At 44.8% G+C, this 15,849-nt stretch overlaps 1 protein-coding gene across 1 annotated transcript in view; it reads right to left on the reverse strand.

The window, feature by feature from the left end:
- The window catches only part of LOC146205870 (transcriptional repressor scratch 1-like), a 34,684-nt gene extending 30,126 nt beyond the window's left edge, over positions 1-4,558 (reverse strand). The window contains exon 1 of the mRNA XM_084586966.1: positions 4,354-4,558. Within this exon, the coding sequence (XP_084443092.1) occupies positions 4,354-4,558 (205 nt within the window). The remainder of the gene's footprint in view (positions 1-4,353) is intronic.
- Between the last annotated feature and the right edge of the window lie 11,291 nt (positions 4,559-15,849).

The following is a 15,849-nucleotide window of genomic DNA, read 5'->3' on the forward strand; positions in this document are numbered from 1 at the left end:
TAGACACGACATTACTTGGAGGCTCACTCTATAGTTTAACGCCAGAAAGTAATGCCTAGCATTTCATCGAGTTCATCATGCAAAAGAGTAGATGCAATTTCAATGTTGGGACTTGCTTTAAACGATACTTGATGAAGAAAAAATCTGCTTTAGTCAGAAATAACATCTATGACAAATATTGAAAAAGTACTGAATTTAAAAAAAAATGCGCCTTTCTTGCTGATTTACTTAATATATCAGGATATTTCAGAACGCTTTAATACTATCGCGTGTGTAGTTGATTAGTATGCAACAAATAGCATGAATCTGCAAAGTTTTGCATGACTGTAGGAAAACCTTGATATTTCCCATGATAGAGCAAGATATCAACTGTCTGTTGAATAGAGCTTTGTGAACCAGACAGAATAGCCACTAATAACGTTCTTATAGCTTGTTCTAGTGTATTACTCGCCTTTCTGACGATATTCTACGTGCTAGTTCCGTGTTGAGTTTGTTGATAACGTTACACTTGTGTATCCGCTGAGGGGTGCTGTTTTCTATATTATCGAACGAGTATGGGTCGAAGTGTCTTTAACTAATGTCATTACTTTAGTTTTGTTAGCATTAATGTTTGTTAGCACAACGTAGCACCCCGTTGACAATACCCTACCCTCAAAGTCGCCAAAAATGTTTGCATATTATTGCAATACGTCTAAAAAGGAAACAAAACTCGCTTGCGTGATCTAAACAAATCAGTCTGAGCTACAGAGCGTTGTGAATGGGTGAAGGAGTTTTTTTTTTTTTTTGTGCATAAATAGGACAGCAAGCACTCGCGCTCAGGCAGGATATGGCTGCCAAACACCACAGTGTACAATGATTCCGGAGTCGTCTTCTGTTTTCCAATTAAACCACATGTACTATCAAAAATGACTCGGGTGCTCGCTTGGGACGCGTGGTACGTCGAGCGACTAATTGGTAAGGAATTGTCTTTGTGAATATAATCAACGAGTTTTACTCAGTACTATGAAGTATGTGTCGGGACAGTGATATTTTGTGCACTTCAAGACATATGCAGTCTTTATCATGTCGCTACACTCAGACAACGGTTATGTGCTCAAACTATCATGCTTCATTTAGTACCAATGATATCTACATATTTTACATATTTAGCACGCAGATATTTAGGCTAGGGACAAGCTTTCGGTGAAAGTTGATGCAGTTCTGACCTACATCTCACTTGGAATAATTTTCATGTTCCTCTGCGTTCCTGGGCGCATGATTGGTGAGGACTCTTCTCTCATTCCATTCTTTTGCCCCTGTTAACCACGCATCTAATAACAGAGCGTTTGATGACCATGCTTATTCGTTGTAAATCCTGAATTTATAGGCAGCAGATTTAGATACCTGTGATAATGGACAAAAAAGAATTTAATGAGAGAATGAAGCATTGCAAAAGCGGCCTTACGTTTTTTATTATTATTATTATTATTATTATTTGCAGTGAGGCAAGTGATCAAGAATTAAATTAGCATGGTAGAGCCCCAGTTTACAAGAGCATTTAAAAAGTGCCCTTTCAACCATCAGCGCTGCCATATCAATACCTTCATTTCCTGCTTAAATAGCGCTGCCCAGAAGTCCCTTTTAAAGTATCTTGTAGTGCGACGTTTGACACCCAATTCAAATTTTAGGTCTAGACCCTCGGTTTTTATAGCGCTTTCAATAATTTTAATAAGTTCACGCAGAGTAAGCTGCATAAAATCTAAGTATGATATCACCAGATACTTTAAGGAATAAGTGAACGATAGCAATCGCCCCATTATCACCGCTAACATTTACCCTTGCAACAATGAACAAACTGTAGGGCGATCGCTCCTGTAAAGGATGCTTTCCTGTTATTGAAGACTTACAGTGGCAAAGCCGCCCTTACGACGCAAGGACTAATGAGTCACGTGTTGCTGTGAGGTTTATTTACTTCGTTAGGAGATTAATCTCTAAAGCGAGAATTGGTACACTTATTTACATTAGTAATATATATGCCAATTTTTAACCTGAGCGGATATCACTAAGACCTGTTTATTAATGAAAATTCAGGTATAAGCGCAGCTTCGTATGACACGGCAAGGCCCCATTCTATGCTTACAGTCTCGCTACAAAATGAGCAGTGGCGGCAAAGTTTTGAAAAGAGGCGCAAAATTACTTTCCAACAAGAGGATTCGTCGTATGCCAATATGGCTAAAGATATTTTTCCTTTCTTAGGTAAACGGCGCAACCAGCACGTGCACCTGAAAAGGCGCTTAGCCTATGCGGCTGCTTCTCTATTTCAATTTAGCGTGAGTGGTTATTATCCAAAAAGCATGCCTTTTTCTTTTTCTGAGCTACCTGACTTTACAGCTTAAACGAATTGCGGGGGCATTTATTAGGTTCCCACATATGGCGCAGGTCTGACCATATTCAAGAAGAGTTAAATGGTGTGCAGGGTTCAAGGTTTCGAAGCTGTACGAAGGATATGAGAGGCAATGTAGCGGAGTCATCCAAAATACATACGTCCACTTGAGGTTCTATAAAGCTCACTAAGGTGTCGCCTGGGACAAGTACGTTTTCCTAACTCTCTCCCATCAAAATTTGTTTGCTGTGACAGGCATTTGATGACGTAACCTCGCGTTCGGCAGCAGAATAGTCTAGTCAGCTTGCCACCATGCTGAGTTCAAGGCTAGTAGAAGGTTGCTTTCATACATTGATACGGATAGCATAAAAATATTTTGAACCAGCTTTTGTTATAATGCGTACTATCGCAGTAATACCGCCTGAATTTTTAATACATTCGTTAAAAGTCACTTATTCTCTTTTTTTTCTTGTCTAGCTTATGTAATCAGAAGAGGTTTGGCCTGGTCAAGTAGCCTGTTAGAACAGCACACAAGTTTTTATTAGGAATGTATTTTCTGGACCAGATAACTTTTGCAGAAGGATAGTAAATAATTAATCCGTTTATTACGTTACAAGGTAGTTTAGAAAAATAAGTTGGTCCTGGCATTCTGGATACAAAACTGCATCGAGTGTAGCCCATTAGTTTCCCCTATGGAAAATTTGGTCCCCTTAAGGACATTCATCTAGTAGTTCTTTTTTTTTTTTTTTGCGAGTTTTGAGGTTCAAACCTTTTAGATTAGACAGGTTTGTGAAGGACGTGTTTATATTTTGTAGGAAATATAGACATTATTACAGAATCACAAAGATAACAAATTTCATTCGTACTGCTCAGTGCGAAAACGAGAAATGCATTGCGAGTTTTTCATCTGCCAATGTTTGTTGTAGGAAATGGCAGCGGACCTAGTAAAAAAATTTCCCCGCTGTAGCTTCACAAACAAAATCGAATGTTTGGCACCGCTCCTTAGAATTGAACACTTGACAGGACTATTTGGATGCTATCAATTAATTGTACCTTCTTTTGGTCGACCGTTTCCAAAGATCTAATACACGAGTTGATGATTTATTTTAAAATTATCATCATCGTTCAAGGTACTCCTTGGGAACTATTTACAGCTGCTGAAATTATAGCAGATAAAAATTCCATCAAAGTCCTAGAATCTACTGTATAACTGCTACTCGTTCATTCATAGCATGAAAACTCCTTGCGGTCATGCTCATAAGGCTATCGTGTTCAGACATGCAGTGCTTCTCTGCGGACGTGAACTATTCCTTAGCGGTATTAACAATGCTATAACCTACTCAACCGGCAGCGCCCCTTTCTAGGGAAGATAGTTTAAATTCAGCTTTTGAAAGGAATTTTAGCTCTTCTCTACGAGTCATAATCTTTGGTTTGATTGTTTACATTACTGGCATACATCCGCACCAACAAACATAAAGCACTTTCAAGCTTCCAAAAGATCACGTCATGCTTGTGAGGGCTAGTTTTTAATCCGAACTCCCCAGCATCTCACCAACATTTCTACTAACATTACGCGCAACGGAAGACGACCGTCGCTCATAGCCGCCTAACACACGACACCCCAAAACGACTTCCTTCCATGAATTTTCCAACTTCTACAGCTTCAGACAATGTCACTGACAACGTCGTTTTCTTTCCGCATGCGGCCACGTGGCTGAATGCTGATGTCAAGCATGTAAAGCCGAGCTGGATTTGTTTGTCCCCGTTGCGAGATCGAGCAACATTTGGGTAGCGCGTTTGCCGGTGCTGTCACTCGCTGCCGATCGTGACGAGTCGGTGTCACGCAGCGTGCTTTCGCTGCCGTGCCGGCCACGCGTGGTGACGTTGTTGCGGGCCTCTTCGGCGTCAAGGGAGGCCCTTGACGCGGAAGCGTCCCAAGGGGGCGGCGCGTGTGCGCGCGTGGCCGGCGGCGTGGCACGCGGTTCACTCACCGGCAGTGGGACTGGTGCGCCCGAAAGCGGCCGAGGTGACGACTGCGGGCCGGTCGTCGGCGGCCTGGTCGCCGAAGAGAGGAGCGCAGGGCGCCGTCTCGGCCTCGCTGGGGCTGAGGGGCTCGCGGTACGGCCAGCGTCCCGACGAAGCCGGCCCCGCGGGGTGCTTGGTGGCCGCCTTCTTGACGAGGTAGCAGCGCGGCATGGTGCCGGCCCCGGGGCGGCGCGCGGCCTGGCTCAGCTGCGGGTCCTGTGCATGCCGCGGGCCGAGCAGCGTCCGCCAGCGCTGCCGCTCCGCTCGCGTCTGGGGGGGTTGCCGTGGGCCTCCGTCGGAGTGTGTGGAAAACGGGGAAAAAAACGACCAAACAAACGGTGCGCTCGGTTTTGTCAAACTGGAAAACCTGAGTTTACACCTCGGGCTTTGTTTTATAGCGGGCCCTCGCCGCCTCCTCCTCCGCCGGATAGCCTCCTCTCCATCGGCATCGGAAAGGCGCATGCGCAGAGCGCCCCTCAACTTCTCCACAGCCTTTCCTCCCCACTCGGGAGTGCGAGGCGCCGCCCTCTCCCGGCAACATCCCGCGGGGGGAGGAGGCCTCCTCGGGAGAAGATGGAAGCGCGGCCCTTCCCGCGCGCCGCTGTCCGCGCGGCTGTCTTCGCGTGAGGGACCCCGCGCTCACTTACCCGCTGCGTCGTAGTTACGCCGATGACGACGCCGCCCTTGCTTTTGAGGTAAAACACCATGTTATCCCTCGTAAAAGATCAAATCCCGGGTAAATTTAAGTAGCAACGGTTAATTCTGTGGAGTCGAACTTTCTGTTTCGGATCGTTCGAAACGTTGTGTGCAAGACGGAGGCAAATGTTTAACATTAAGAATCAGCTTCTACAAGTCACCTGTAGATGCAGGGTGCACGTCCTGCCATACCAAATAATACCTACTGGACAAGTAGAAAATTTCCTTCAGTTGATAACGCAGAATTGGAAAGGAGGCAACAATGAACTCATCTGCAATGTAAAAAATGAGCCTGCCTAGTAAAACAGTCCACATATTGTGATCTCATTCTTTCTGAGGTTTTAAGTCAGCACCGCAGACCTGCGCTGCCAATGCTTACCTACACTTTGCAGATTATAAACAAACCGGACATAGTAACAAATGCGCACTTTTCGTTCTTTTTCGTAGCATGCAGCCTTGATGAAAATTAAACCGAAGAGCATTCCAAACCTAATGGTTTCTCATATTTAGGCTCACTTTTCAATCCTGCGAGCCTTCTTTTCATCTGCATGGGTCCACACAGAAAATTAACACGTTGCGTTCTTGCGTGCACTAGAGTGCTCATGGCATGAAATGCCTTCTTTCGTGTCTTTCTCTTAAAGAGACAAGACTTTTCATGATTTAAACATTTAGGCATACGAAGTTGGAGTGATTTTGTAGGAAAAATTTAAACTCGCGGTGTCGCTCAGTTCGTTGCGTTGCCATGTATTTGTTACGTACAGGCCGCCTTTTGTCTTGAAACATTTGCACGTGAAACGATTTCAGACTTGTGGCTTTGTTAAGCGGATGCAAACATAAAAGCGTTACACATGCCTCATATTTTGCTAGCCTTTTGTAGGTGAGAAAAACAAAACCAAACTTTTGTGAGTGAAACTCAGAGAGGGGGGGAGGGGGGGATTTCGCAGGAAGTACTCTTGACCTTTAATGATGCAGGAACTTGGTCTTTTCATTGTGATGCACTTATACGAATGAACAGCAACGTAATATAATTTAATCCTGCTATAGTGATGTTCCTGAAAGCTTCTAAGTTTCTACGAAAGCCAATTTCGACTTTGTGCTTCTATTCTTCTTCATTGATTTCTAGCCTTGTTTAAGCTACCTAAATGAACATAACGGAAAGAAATTGTGCGCTCTCGGATAGTAGTGCTGCATATAAAAAAAAAAAAAAAACCATTGTTCGGGAAATACGACCCAATTTTAATTTACGGAGAAGAAACCAAATTAGATCGCTTTTTGTTTACCGCCTACGGCGAAGGAAGAAATGAAACGCTATTCAATTGGCCCTGACGACTTGTCTCAAAACCAAGAAGACAGCTGACGCTAGCCGCCAGTTACAAAGCAGCGACCGTGAATTGTACATAGTGCGCCCTTCCCAGTGGCCGGTTATCTTTCTCGGTCATTCACTAAGGTGAGTTAAGGAGAGTGCTTTTGTGCCTGTGCTTCCTTCGACAGAAGCTGTAGCCCCCCCCCCCCCAAAAAAAAAAAAAAAAAAAAAAAAAAAAAAAACTCGCAAGCTGCGCTCAAGAGCGCCAATATCTTACGTGAGGGATTTCGCTAAACCTTGTCATCCTCATACTTGCTCTATTGAATGCGAAATAACGCGAACACGGGTTTTCGTTTGTTTGTTTTTTTTCTGCAGCAAGTCGCGTGGCCTGCCTTGAAACGGTGGCAAAGTAAAATGTCTAAGTGGCGATGGCGATCCTTCATTGAAGTAATAGCTAAGGATAGTGTTGTTTCTATGAAAGGCTCATCTACGTTAATTCTACAACTCTTAGAAATGGTCAAGTTCAACTGTGAGGCCTGAGAGTTTGTTCAGTGAGGTTTTTCACTGTCGTGGTGCACAACCATCTCCCCACGACTTCTGATCTCTCCTGATCTCGGAGCGTTGACTCTCGCACCAAAATTGTTTGTAGGGGTTCCCAGGTGTAGTGTATAGGTGAAACGCCCTTGAAGAACGCGAACTATGACAACCAGCGCATGGAACGAACGCCGTTTATTCAATGACGCACACACACACACACACACATATATATATATATATATATATATATATATATATATATATATATATATATATATATATATATATATATATATATATATATATATATATATATATATATATATAACTATAGCCCCGTGGCGGTGTTCACACTGAAACAAGAAATAACTATACAACACCAGGCAGGCTTCATAAATGCGTTTATTCTTTAGAACATTGTGGCTGTAATACCGCTGCTACGAAGCCATGCAACTTATTTATTTATTTTTTAAGATAATTTCTCGAAGATTGCCTGTCGCTCGGCCAGAGTTCCAGAGAAACGTTTATCTGCTTCGCTCATTTTGGCATCGAGCTGGTTTTTATCGCTTCGAAGTGGTAGTAAAAGTAAACAACAATCGTAAACAAATCTGTTCTCATAGTACATGGTCATTTAGAAGCTTACTCCTTCATTCCGCAGTGTCACTATAATGTGTTGCTTCCAGCTGCTGTAGCAATCTTCGTTCATTAATTCTTACATAATAAAGATGCCTAGTCTAAACAAATAAAGAAGTGCTGCTTTTGAAAGTAAGCACGTCTCTTTCGCTAATCCGGAGAAAACTTTTTAAAAGGCAACATCACACTCAGTACAGCGTTGCATTTGCGATTGTAACAAGGAAACGAGAAACTTCATATCGCAGAGGTAAATTTCCAGTCTTGTCGAGCTCGTAGTAATCGAGCTAGTCCGTGCTAGGTCAACAAAAATAATTCATCAGATCTTTATCCTCGTGGGACAGCGCTTTCGCGGTATAAACGGTCAACGTAAGAGGATTATCGTGCCCATTGAGTCAAGTAGTAAATCACCTAGGTTCTCTGTTGTGGCAATGTTTGCAGTGAAAACACTGCCTTATTTAGCAAGGCATGAATCGAAAAGCAATCATGTGGTGCAGAACTGAAGTCTGTTGGTTTTTAAGTGCAGGCATGACTGGTCCTTATGGTTATTTCTTTATGTTTTGAGTGTGATCAGGGGCGCTCTCTAATGAACCCTGTACATTTTACGTTTGTGTCTGCTGTTACGAAGAATACTATCTGAAATAAAGCTAAAATCGAGCCCCTTTCTGTGGTTGCTGCTTTCCTTCTTGTAGGTCTGCCTATTTTAGCGAATACTCTCTGTTTGCCCGGTTATGAAAAGGTTCTTACAAAATACTAGCTTTGTCTATAATAACCAATTTCTTGCGGAGGCTAGTATTGGAAGCTGCGCCTTCAGCTTCGATGACGAAATAATAAGTACATATTTACGGCACATTATTCATGGCATTGTCGTACTTTCAATGCGCAGATACAGAGCACGATGCGCTCGCAACTCCAAACAACTCCATGCGATTAGGAAAGACAAGGACAGAACATTTAGTAATGTTCGCTTAGAACCGACGAGACTTCTGCCAGGAATTCTCGTATTCCAGCATACATAAGCATTTTTTCCTTGATTTTCAAGCATCAGAAAGTGAATTAACGATATACAACTTTGCCTTTTTCGCGCCGCATTTCAAAGTTTATCTGCAGTTTCCTGAGCATCTATACTTCACATGAAGGCGTTTCTTTTTTTGATTTTTTTTTTTTGGCAGCAGGAGCCCTGAGCCGAAGTGAATGGCGGAGCTTTGGACAGGCGGTCGGAAACGACAAACAAGGCTTTCTTGCTGCTGCATTCGTAGTGAGAAGACATGCCAGCAAGAGCAACACTCTGTCCATCTGTGCAAAACAGCAGTTGCGCATATTCAAAACTTGATTGTTCTTTTTTTTTCTTTTGCGCACACATAAGTGTAAGAGCCAGCCACGTTCTCCGTCCGCTGTGAAAGGCCACGCACAAAAAAAAAAAAAAGAGGGGGAGGGGGGGGGGGGGGGGAGGGGCAATTAAAAAAAAATGAAATCGTTTGTTGATTCCCACTTCCGCAACTTGATCAGCAGACTCTGTCACGTCCGACTCGTGTTTGCTTTCTGCGTCGTAAACGAAACGGTAAGAGTGAAGGCAATGTTTCCGATTCTTTCATCTGGAAAAAACTGTTCCGCCGCGATAGCTGTGCAGAGCACATTACTGGGTTCCGCGTCGCTGGAGCAATAGCACCACTACTAGCAGTAGCTGTAATGAAAGTAGTGGTGGTCGTAGTAGTATTAGTGGTGGTAGTTAGTTGTAGTAAGTAGTAGTATTAGTAATAAAAGTACTAGTAGTAGTAGTAGTAGTAGTAGTAGTAGTAGTAGTAGTAGTAGTCGTAGTAGTAGTAGTAGTAGTAGTAGTAGTAGAAGTAGTAGTAATAGTAGTAGTCGTATTAGTAGTAGTAGTAGTACTACTGCTACTAGTAGTAGTACTAGTAGTAATAGTAATAGTAGTAGTAGTAGTAGTAGTAGTAGTAGTAGTAGTAGCAGTAGTAGCAGCCACAGCAGCAGTAACACTGCGCGTAAGGTATGGGTGCGTTGCCATTTCAACCGCCCCGAGGCATGATGAGTACGGAGGAGCGGTTAAAAGGAGGGTAGTATCAGAGGAACGATCCGGAGGGTAGTTACGTAACATAGGAAGGAGGAATTGGGTTTGTAATGTCGTCCCTGGAACGCAACGCCACACAGTGAGTAGTTGGGCGCCGGTGACGTCGTGAGGGACACTAAAGTGACTTTATGAGTTGAGCGACTACTAGAAGAGCACGCCCAAATGTTGGCAGAGTTTTTTACCGTCTACAAGGAATGCACCTGCAAGAAGAGAAACCAATGGCTGACACGAAGATACTGTGGTTACTTCTTGACCGTTCGACCACCTTAAAGACAAAACACTCCGTCCTTTCTACCCGTTTCGCAAAGTGGGGGACATTTTAGAAGAAAACTGCTTAAAAACTATCTGCAAGAAGCTCATGAATCTCATTCCAAAGACACCAAGGCCAGTACCGCAGTTATATAGTCACTGGTAAAATCTGCGTTCTTTGTAGTTGTCAACTTACTTCACATCGATTGAGCGGAGCCGGAAACACTTTCAGGAATGTCCGAAGTGAGAAGTCACCTTCCAAACACTGAAAAAGATTCTGTCCTTCTAGACATCGATGCGGTAGAGCGCAATTCCCTGCGCAAACGATGTCCTGCTGTGTGTACCCCCGTAACCACCAAGACACGCGCGTCACCAACAGTATGAGGTCGTCCGAGAGGCCAGCCTTCCATCAACTCACCGCTCCCAGACTCTTCGCAGATACAAATCTTGCTCACGGGAGCGCCAAGACATTTGTGCTGCGCCTCGTCATGGATGTGTACTACAGATACTGCAACTCGCGCAGACAATGTGAACTCCTACGTCGCCTAGGCGGCGGTCACCTGCAGGGAGGTAACTTTACACGCCATCTTTAAATTAAACGTCAGGGCGGACGGTGGATTCTGCTACAACTAGCTCAACACCTTTCCGCTACGCATTCAGGAACCCAAGCTGGACACGGCACTTGCCGTTGAGTCCCGTCCGTAACGGCCACACAAGCTGGACACCACCTCCACCATGTGCTACACTATGACTGAGCAGTCGCACATCACCCCAGCCCTTACGCTAAAGTTGGTTCACTTACGGATAATAAGAAGTATGTGCACCACGACAGAATTAGAAGGCATGCCTCTGTCATGTACCTCTCACGGACTAGGATGAATCCGAAGCAGCCGTCGAGATCATATATACCAGTGCTGATGTGGGCTTGCAGAGACTACAACAGATCGGCGAGAGGGGCCATATACATTCGTGCGGGCATCTCTGCAGTACTCATAAAACTCTTTGGCACATGATTGGCTTTGGTTTTGTGGGGTTTAACGTCCCAAAGCGACTCAGGCTATGAGAGACGCCTTTTTGAGATCGAGTCAGCCAACTCTCTGCAGCAAAATTAAACGGCTTGCTCTCTGTGGCGGCCTGCAATTCTTATACCGCACTCCCTAAAGATGTCAACTTAAGTCGCATTATTAATACATCGATCCAAACCTATCTCTGTAGTTGGGGACTTTAATGCAGACATTAAGAAAAAAAAGCTGACGGCCGATTTACCATGATTAGGCCAATTGAGAATTAGGTGCACTATCGCTTCGGTTTCGGTTAACACATACTGGTTAGCATACACTCCGAGTCTACAACACACGACACAGATAGGAATCATGGCTTTAGCTAAACGTATGAATGTACTGCCTCTGACTCGAGATCCAAGGGTCACGATTCTTATATCTGCCCAAGTTCGCGGCTCCCACAAATTGACCTCCTGTCTGGACACAAACCGCAGACAAATTAGAACCCAAGCATATCAGCTGCCAACTGCCACCAGCCAAAAGCATAGTTTTATTTTTTTTTTCTTTGTCATTTATTTCGGGCATTTACTCGTGCAAAGGACCGGGCAAACAAATATCGGCGTAATATGAAAGTGGGATGCTGGGGCGAACGCTTTTAAACAAGACTTCAATTCCCCCACGCACGAAAACATCCCATTCCTCGCCCTGGTAACATCTCCCACTGCTGTAATGACCTCTCAAAACACATTCGCTGACCTTATGAAAAAGCACTGAAGAAGGGTAGAAGGGGAGCCTCAGTTCGCAAGTCGAGCTAAGGTTTCGACAAGTGGACTTGTCGAAGCGTTGGCTTGGCTTGCGAACTGAGGCTCCCCCTCTACCCTTCTTCAGTGCGCTCTTGCACAGTGGTAGCCACCCTGTCACTTCTTAATTTTATTTTCGATGGATTAGCGCTTGGTTAGTGGCTGCCCTCAACTATGGCATAAAAACATGTTCCATGAATCTCGAAACACAAAACCAACAGAAAGCTTGATTGAGCCTGTAAGGAAATTGACCGTAGCAGTTAGCATTGCTCCTGTCACTCTCCTTGGTCATACTGTGAGGTACCGAAACGTGTTTACGTTGATGCCTGATCCCTAGAAAGAAACTGTCGTCAAATAAAAACCATCTGCTCGCGAAGAAACTTGTCATAATGAGCCGCCAATAGGTCGTGATATTCTATTGTTGTATTTTGAGGTTCTTTCAGGTGATAGTGTATAAAGTTTGTGCGCATCTAAAAATAACACGCGACAGTAGCAAGAGCGTTGTTAAGAAAAATCACCAATTTAGCGAAAAATGCGCTCGTATACGCTGAGGCCATTTCTGCTTTGTTCTGTTTTTCTTTTTTTTTTTTTTTACCAGCCTAAGGGACCCTGTTATACGAAGCAAAACATACACTTGTGCACCTGAGGGATTTAGACCAAGTGGAGTTGTCAAAGACTCACTGAAATTCAACCACGTAAGTTTTTTTTTTTAGTGCATTCTCGTGGAGTCAGCATGCTTCTAGCAGGTGATATGGGCGGTTTGTGTGATGTCACGAGACCACGTGGCATGAACGAATTGCCAAGACCTACCAACCTGGGCAGCACTTTCAAAATGGGAATCGAACCCACCCTTGGATCCCGAGTCGCACACGCTACTTCTTGGGTCTGAAGAAACGTTCCGGCGGCTCAGCTAAACCGAGGCTTTATATCAGGTTGCCATAAACAATACCGGAATTCAAGAAGTTCTAACCACCCTCCTTAAGCCGTAAACGATGCAGCTTTGCCCTAGTGCAAACCGAACACTCTCCAGCAAGTTCTGCAGTAGCATTGCGTTCGGTCTTACATGAGCAAGGAGCACTGAAGAGCCACGAACATTGCGTGTGGCTGTTTTAGTCAGCAACTTTTCACAGCAACATTCACTGGGAGTGCACGTGTTACACTTAATTGCAACCTTTGTCGATTATTTCGCTTCTCCATTTCTCTTTGATCGGCTTTACTCTTGGCGCTACGAAGTTTGATTCGCTCAGCCGTTTCGTAGACGGTCCCTATACTTCCAAGGGGGGAGGGAGTTAGCTCTCCTCCGATACAGTTCGTGGCGCTGAGGGCCACAAGAAACCAGCAATTCAATTCAATTTCATTAAATTCAATGTTATACTGTTTCGCACTTTTCAGGGATCATTTTCCTCCCTGGTCTTTGTACGCTGCACTGTCGGCCTGACTTCCAGTGCATCATCTCCTAAATAGTTCGGGTGCTGTCGTCGTGACTGCACAAAATATGCGTGTAATACAAAAAGGTTCTTATGAGCCAAGGACGACGTAAAACAAATGCTGGGAGTAACAACTACATGTGCCCATTAAAGTCTTGGGGTCTGCGTGATCAAAGACAAAGCGCGCTTCCTGACTTCAGTCATTTTTTCGGTCTGGCTAAGAAATGGCTTCTCTTTCTTACTCTATACGTGCCTGGGAAGCCGTGCTGTCACTTATACGCTGCTGTACCAGGTCGGCGTATGTTGGTAACTCTACCGCCTTCATTTCTTTATTTATTTTTACCTCATTCTAAGTGTGCCCCTGCTTTTATTGTGTAGCTTTCATTGTTTCTATATTGTAAAGTCTTATTGCAATCTTCTTCCCGGGTCATTAGCGCTCTATTATGCACTTGTCAGTGTCAATTACTTCCTTGCTTCTTTTCTTCCGGTCTCTTTCTCGTGCGGCACCTATAAGCTCGGCTTAAAAGAGTCAAAGCTTAAGCAAGCAGTTAAAACAAGTTTGAACAGGCGACTTCGCCCAGCGCCTCAGTGAGGCGAAGGGCAGTGGGTGGTACTTGCGGCAACAAAGAGCCGGGCCGCTATTATTTTACAAATCACCGCGCTTTTTTCTGCCAACATTGTCTTGGCAGGCTGGCGTAGGCGGCGGAAAAGCTTGGAGGAGCGCCTGTTTGTTTGGGAAATTCTTGGTCCAAGGGGAGGAACACACGGCTGGGGGACGTCGCGCGGCGTGAGTGCGAGCGGAAAGGAGGATGCTCGTCCCTCTCTCTCCGCAGACGACACACACGCAGCGCCCTTGCCTGCCCCGAAGTCATCACTCTGTTCGGTGGCTAGGTTCTAGCACAGCTCGTGGAGCTTCAGCCCGCCTCCACTTTTATCTTCTTTCGCATTCGCTTCACTTGTCCAGCACCGTTTCTTCCACGTCTATTTGATGTTTCCTTTTTACTCCAGCGCGCCTCGCTTTTAATCTTTCACGGAAGAACGTGCCCGTTCGTCTTCAGTGCCACTTTTATGCACTCGCTTTATGCTCAATTTTTCATTTAGCTACTTGCCTCTGGGTGCACTGCCTCACTTTTTTATTTGTTATTGTCTATCTTATTTCCACGAAAAAGTCTTGGGCGATGAAAGAGGAAATCATGGGATATAAAAGGGCAAGAGAAGGTCTGTTTTCACTCTGTGCGCGAGCAGCTGAGAGCATTTGTGCAAGCATCTTTCTTCTTTTTTCCTTCATTTTTGCGCAAAGTGTCATTTAATCTGATGAGGAGGAACTGAAAAGCTCCGTGCCTCTATGTGGTCCCCGAGACGTCCGGGTTTAATTCATTATTTCCTCGTAACGCGTCCTCCTAGCGCCAAGCGGTTTGCTTGTGCAGCTACAGATTCGCACGGCGGGAGTTTAGTTTTTCTTGCGTAGTCATTACCCTCCCCCTTGTTTCCACGTCAATAAAAAGAAGCAAAAGGCCATCTAGATAATATGACACATAAAACTTGAATAATGTCGAACCGCCTTCCAGCTGTTTCCTGTATTTTCATTCTAACAAGCACCGGTCATTCTAGAAAGGAAAGGAGAATGCCAGTTGTCAACAAAATAATCCTTTCGTTCCGCTGGAGTGAGCTTTATCGCATGCTTAAATCTCCTTTGTTTCTGCGTTCTGAATCTTCTCTTTAGGGCAGCGATGTTGTCTTAACCTCGCCTGGAAGGAAACACTGCCATTAATTCATTCTTTTTCTGACAACATATTGCACACACTCTCGTGTATACCGACACTTGCGTCTTCCGTCCCGACTCCTTCTTGCCATCGGTGGCTGCTGCCGGCGCTGTATGCAAACAGGCTCATTTGCAGACGAGGAGGGCGCGTTTGCGGGCTCGGCCAATGAGGACAAGGCACCGACAGGATGCTTTCAGTGCCTCCTTGTACAGTGGGTGCTTTTGGCTGGCTGGCCACTTCGGCTCCCCGCCGCCATCCACTCTTTTCTTCTCTGCTGCCCAGCGTATTCTTTCTTTTTTGTCCTCTTCTTCTCTTGTCGGGATACACCGTTGCCGGGAAGGATTCCAGGCATGTGTCTTGTCGCGGCTCGAGCTGTCCTATGGAACAAAGCGAAAGAGAGGCACCTAATGATGCAGCCAAGCTGCAACTCAGCCGCGAGACCACCAACGGGCGCTTTTTCTGTTTACTTGGCTGTTGGCGCACGCGCCACTGAGAAAAAGAGAGCGGAATCATGTGCCATTGAGTTCGAATGACGTCCCTCCTCATGCCTGTGCGGTACTCTTCCTCAGTGAACAGCGTCGCGTGTTTTGTGTCTTCTTCTTCTTTGGCTTTGCTTTCGCCTGCCCTATATTATTGCTTACTAGCGCACGTCAAGTTTAGTTGTGGTTGATGGTGGCATGTTGGTTATAAATATGTAAGGTTAGTTTTATTCCTCCAGGGCTCTCGTAGAGTCCTTTAAATGTACCCTTGTGTGTGTTGGTTCTGCCCGTGTTATCCTCTCTCTCGTTTCACCCTTTTCAAGCTGTAATCCTACTTTGCCAGTGTGACTAGCCAGCTTGACTTAACTTTGGGTTTCTGCTTTTCTGCTTTTTTCTCTTTATAGGAGAAACTTTAGCATAATGCAGCCTAAGCAAAAATGTGAGGCGGAAAGCAGCAATTCGATAAGATACTGCATATTACACTGGTTTTA

The sequence above is a fragment of the Amblyomma maculatum genome, chromosome 1, assembly GCF_055883805.1.
Source record: "Amblyomma maculatum isolate TAMU_Amacu chromosome 1, ASM5588380v1, whole genome shotgun sequence".
Classification (NCBI taxonomy): Eukaryota; Metazoa; Arthropoda; class Arachnida; order Ixodida; family Ixodidae; genus Amblyomma; species Amblyomma maculatum.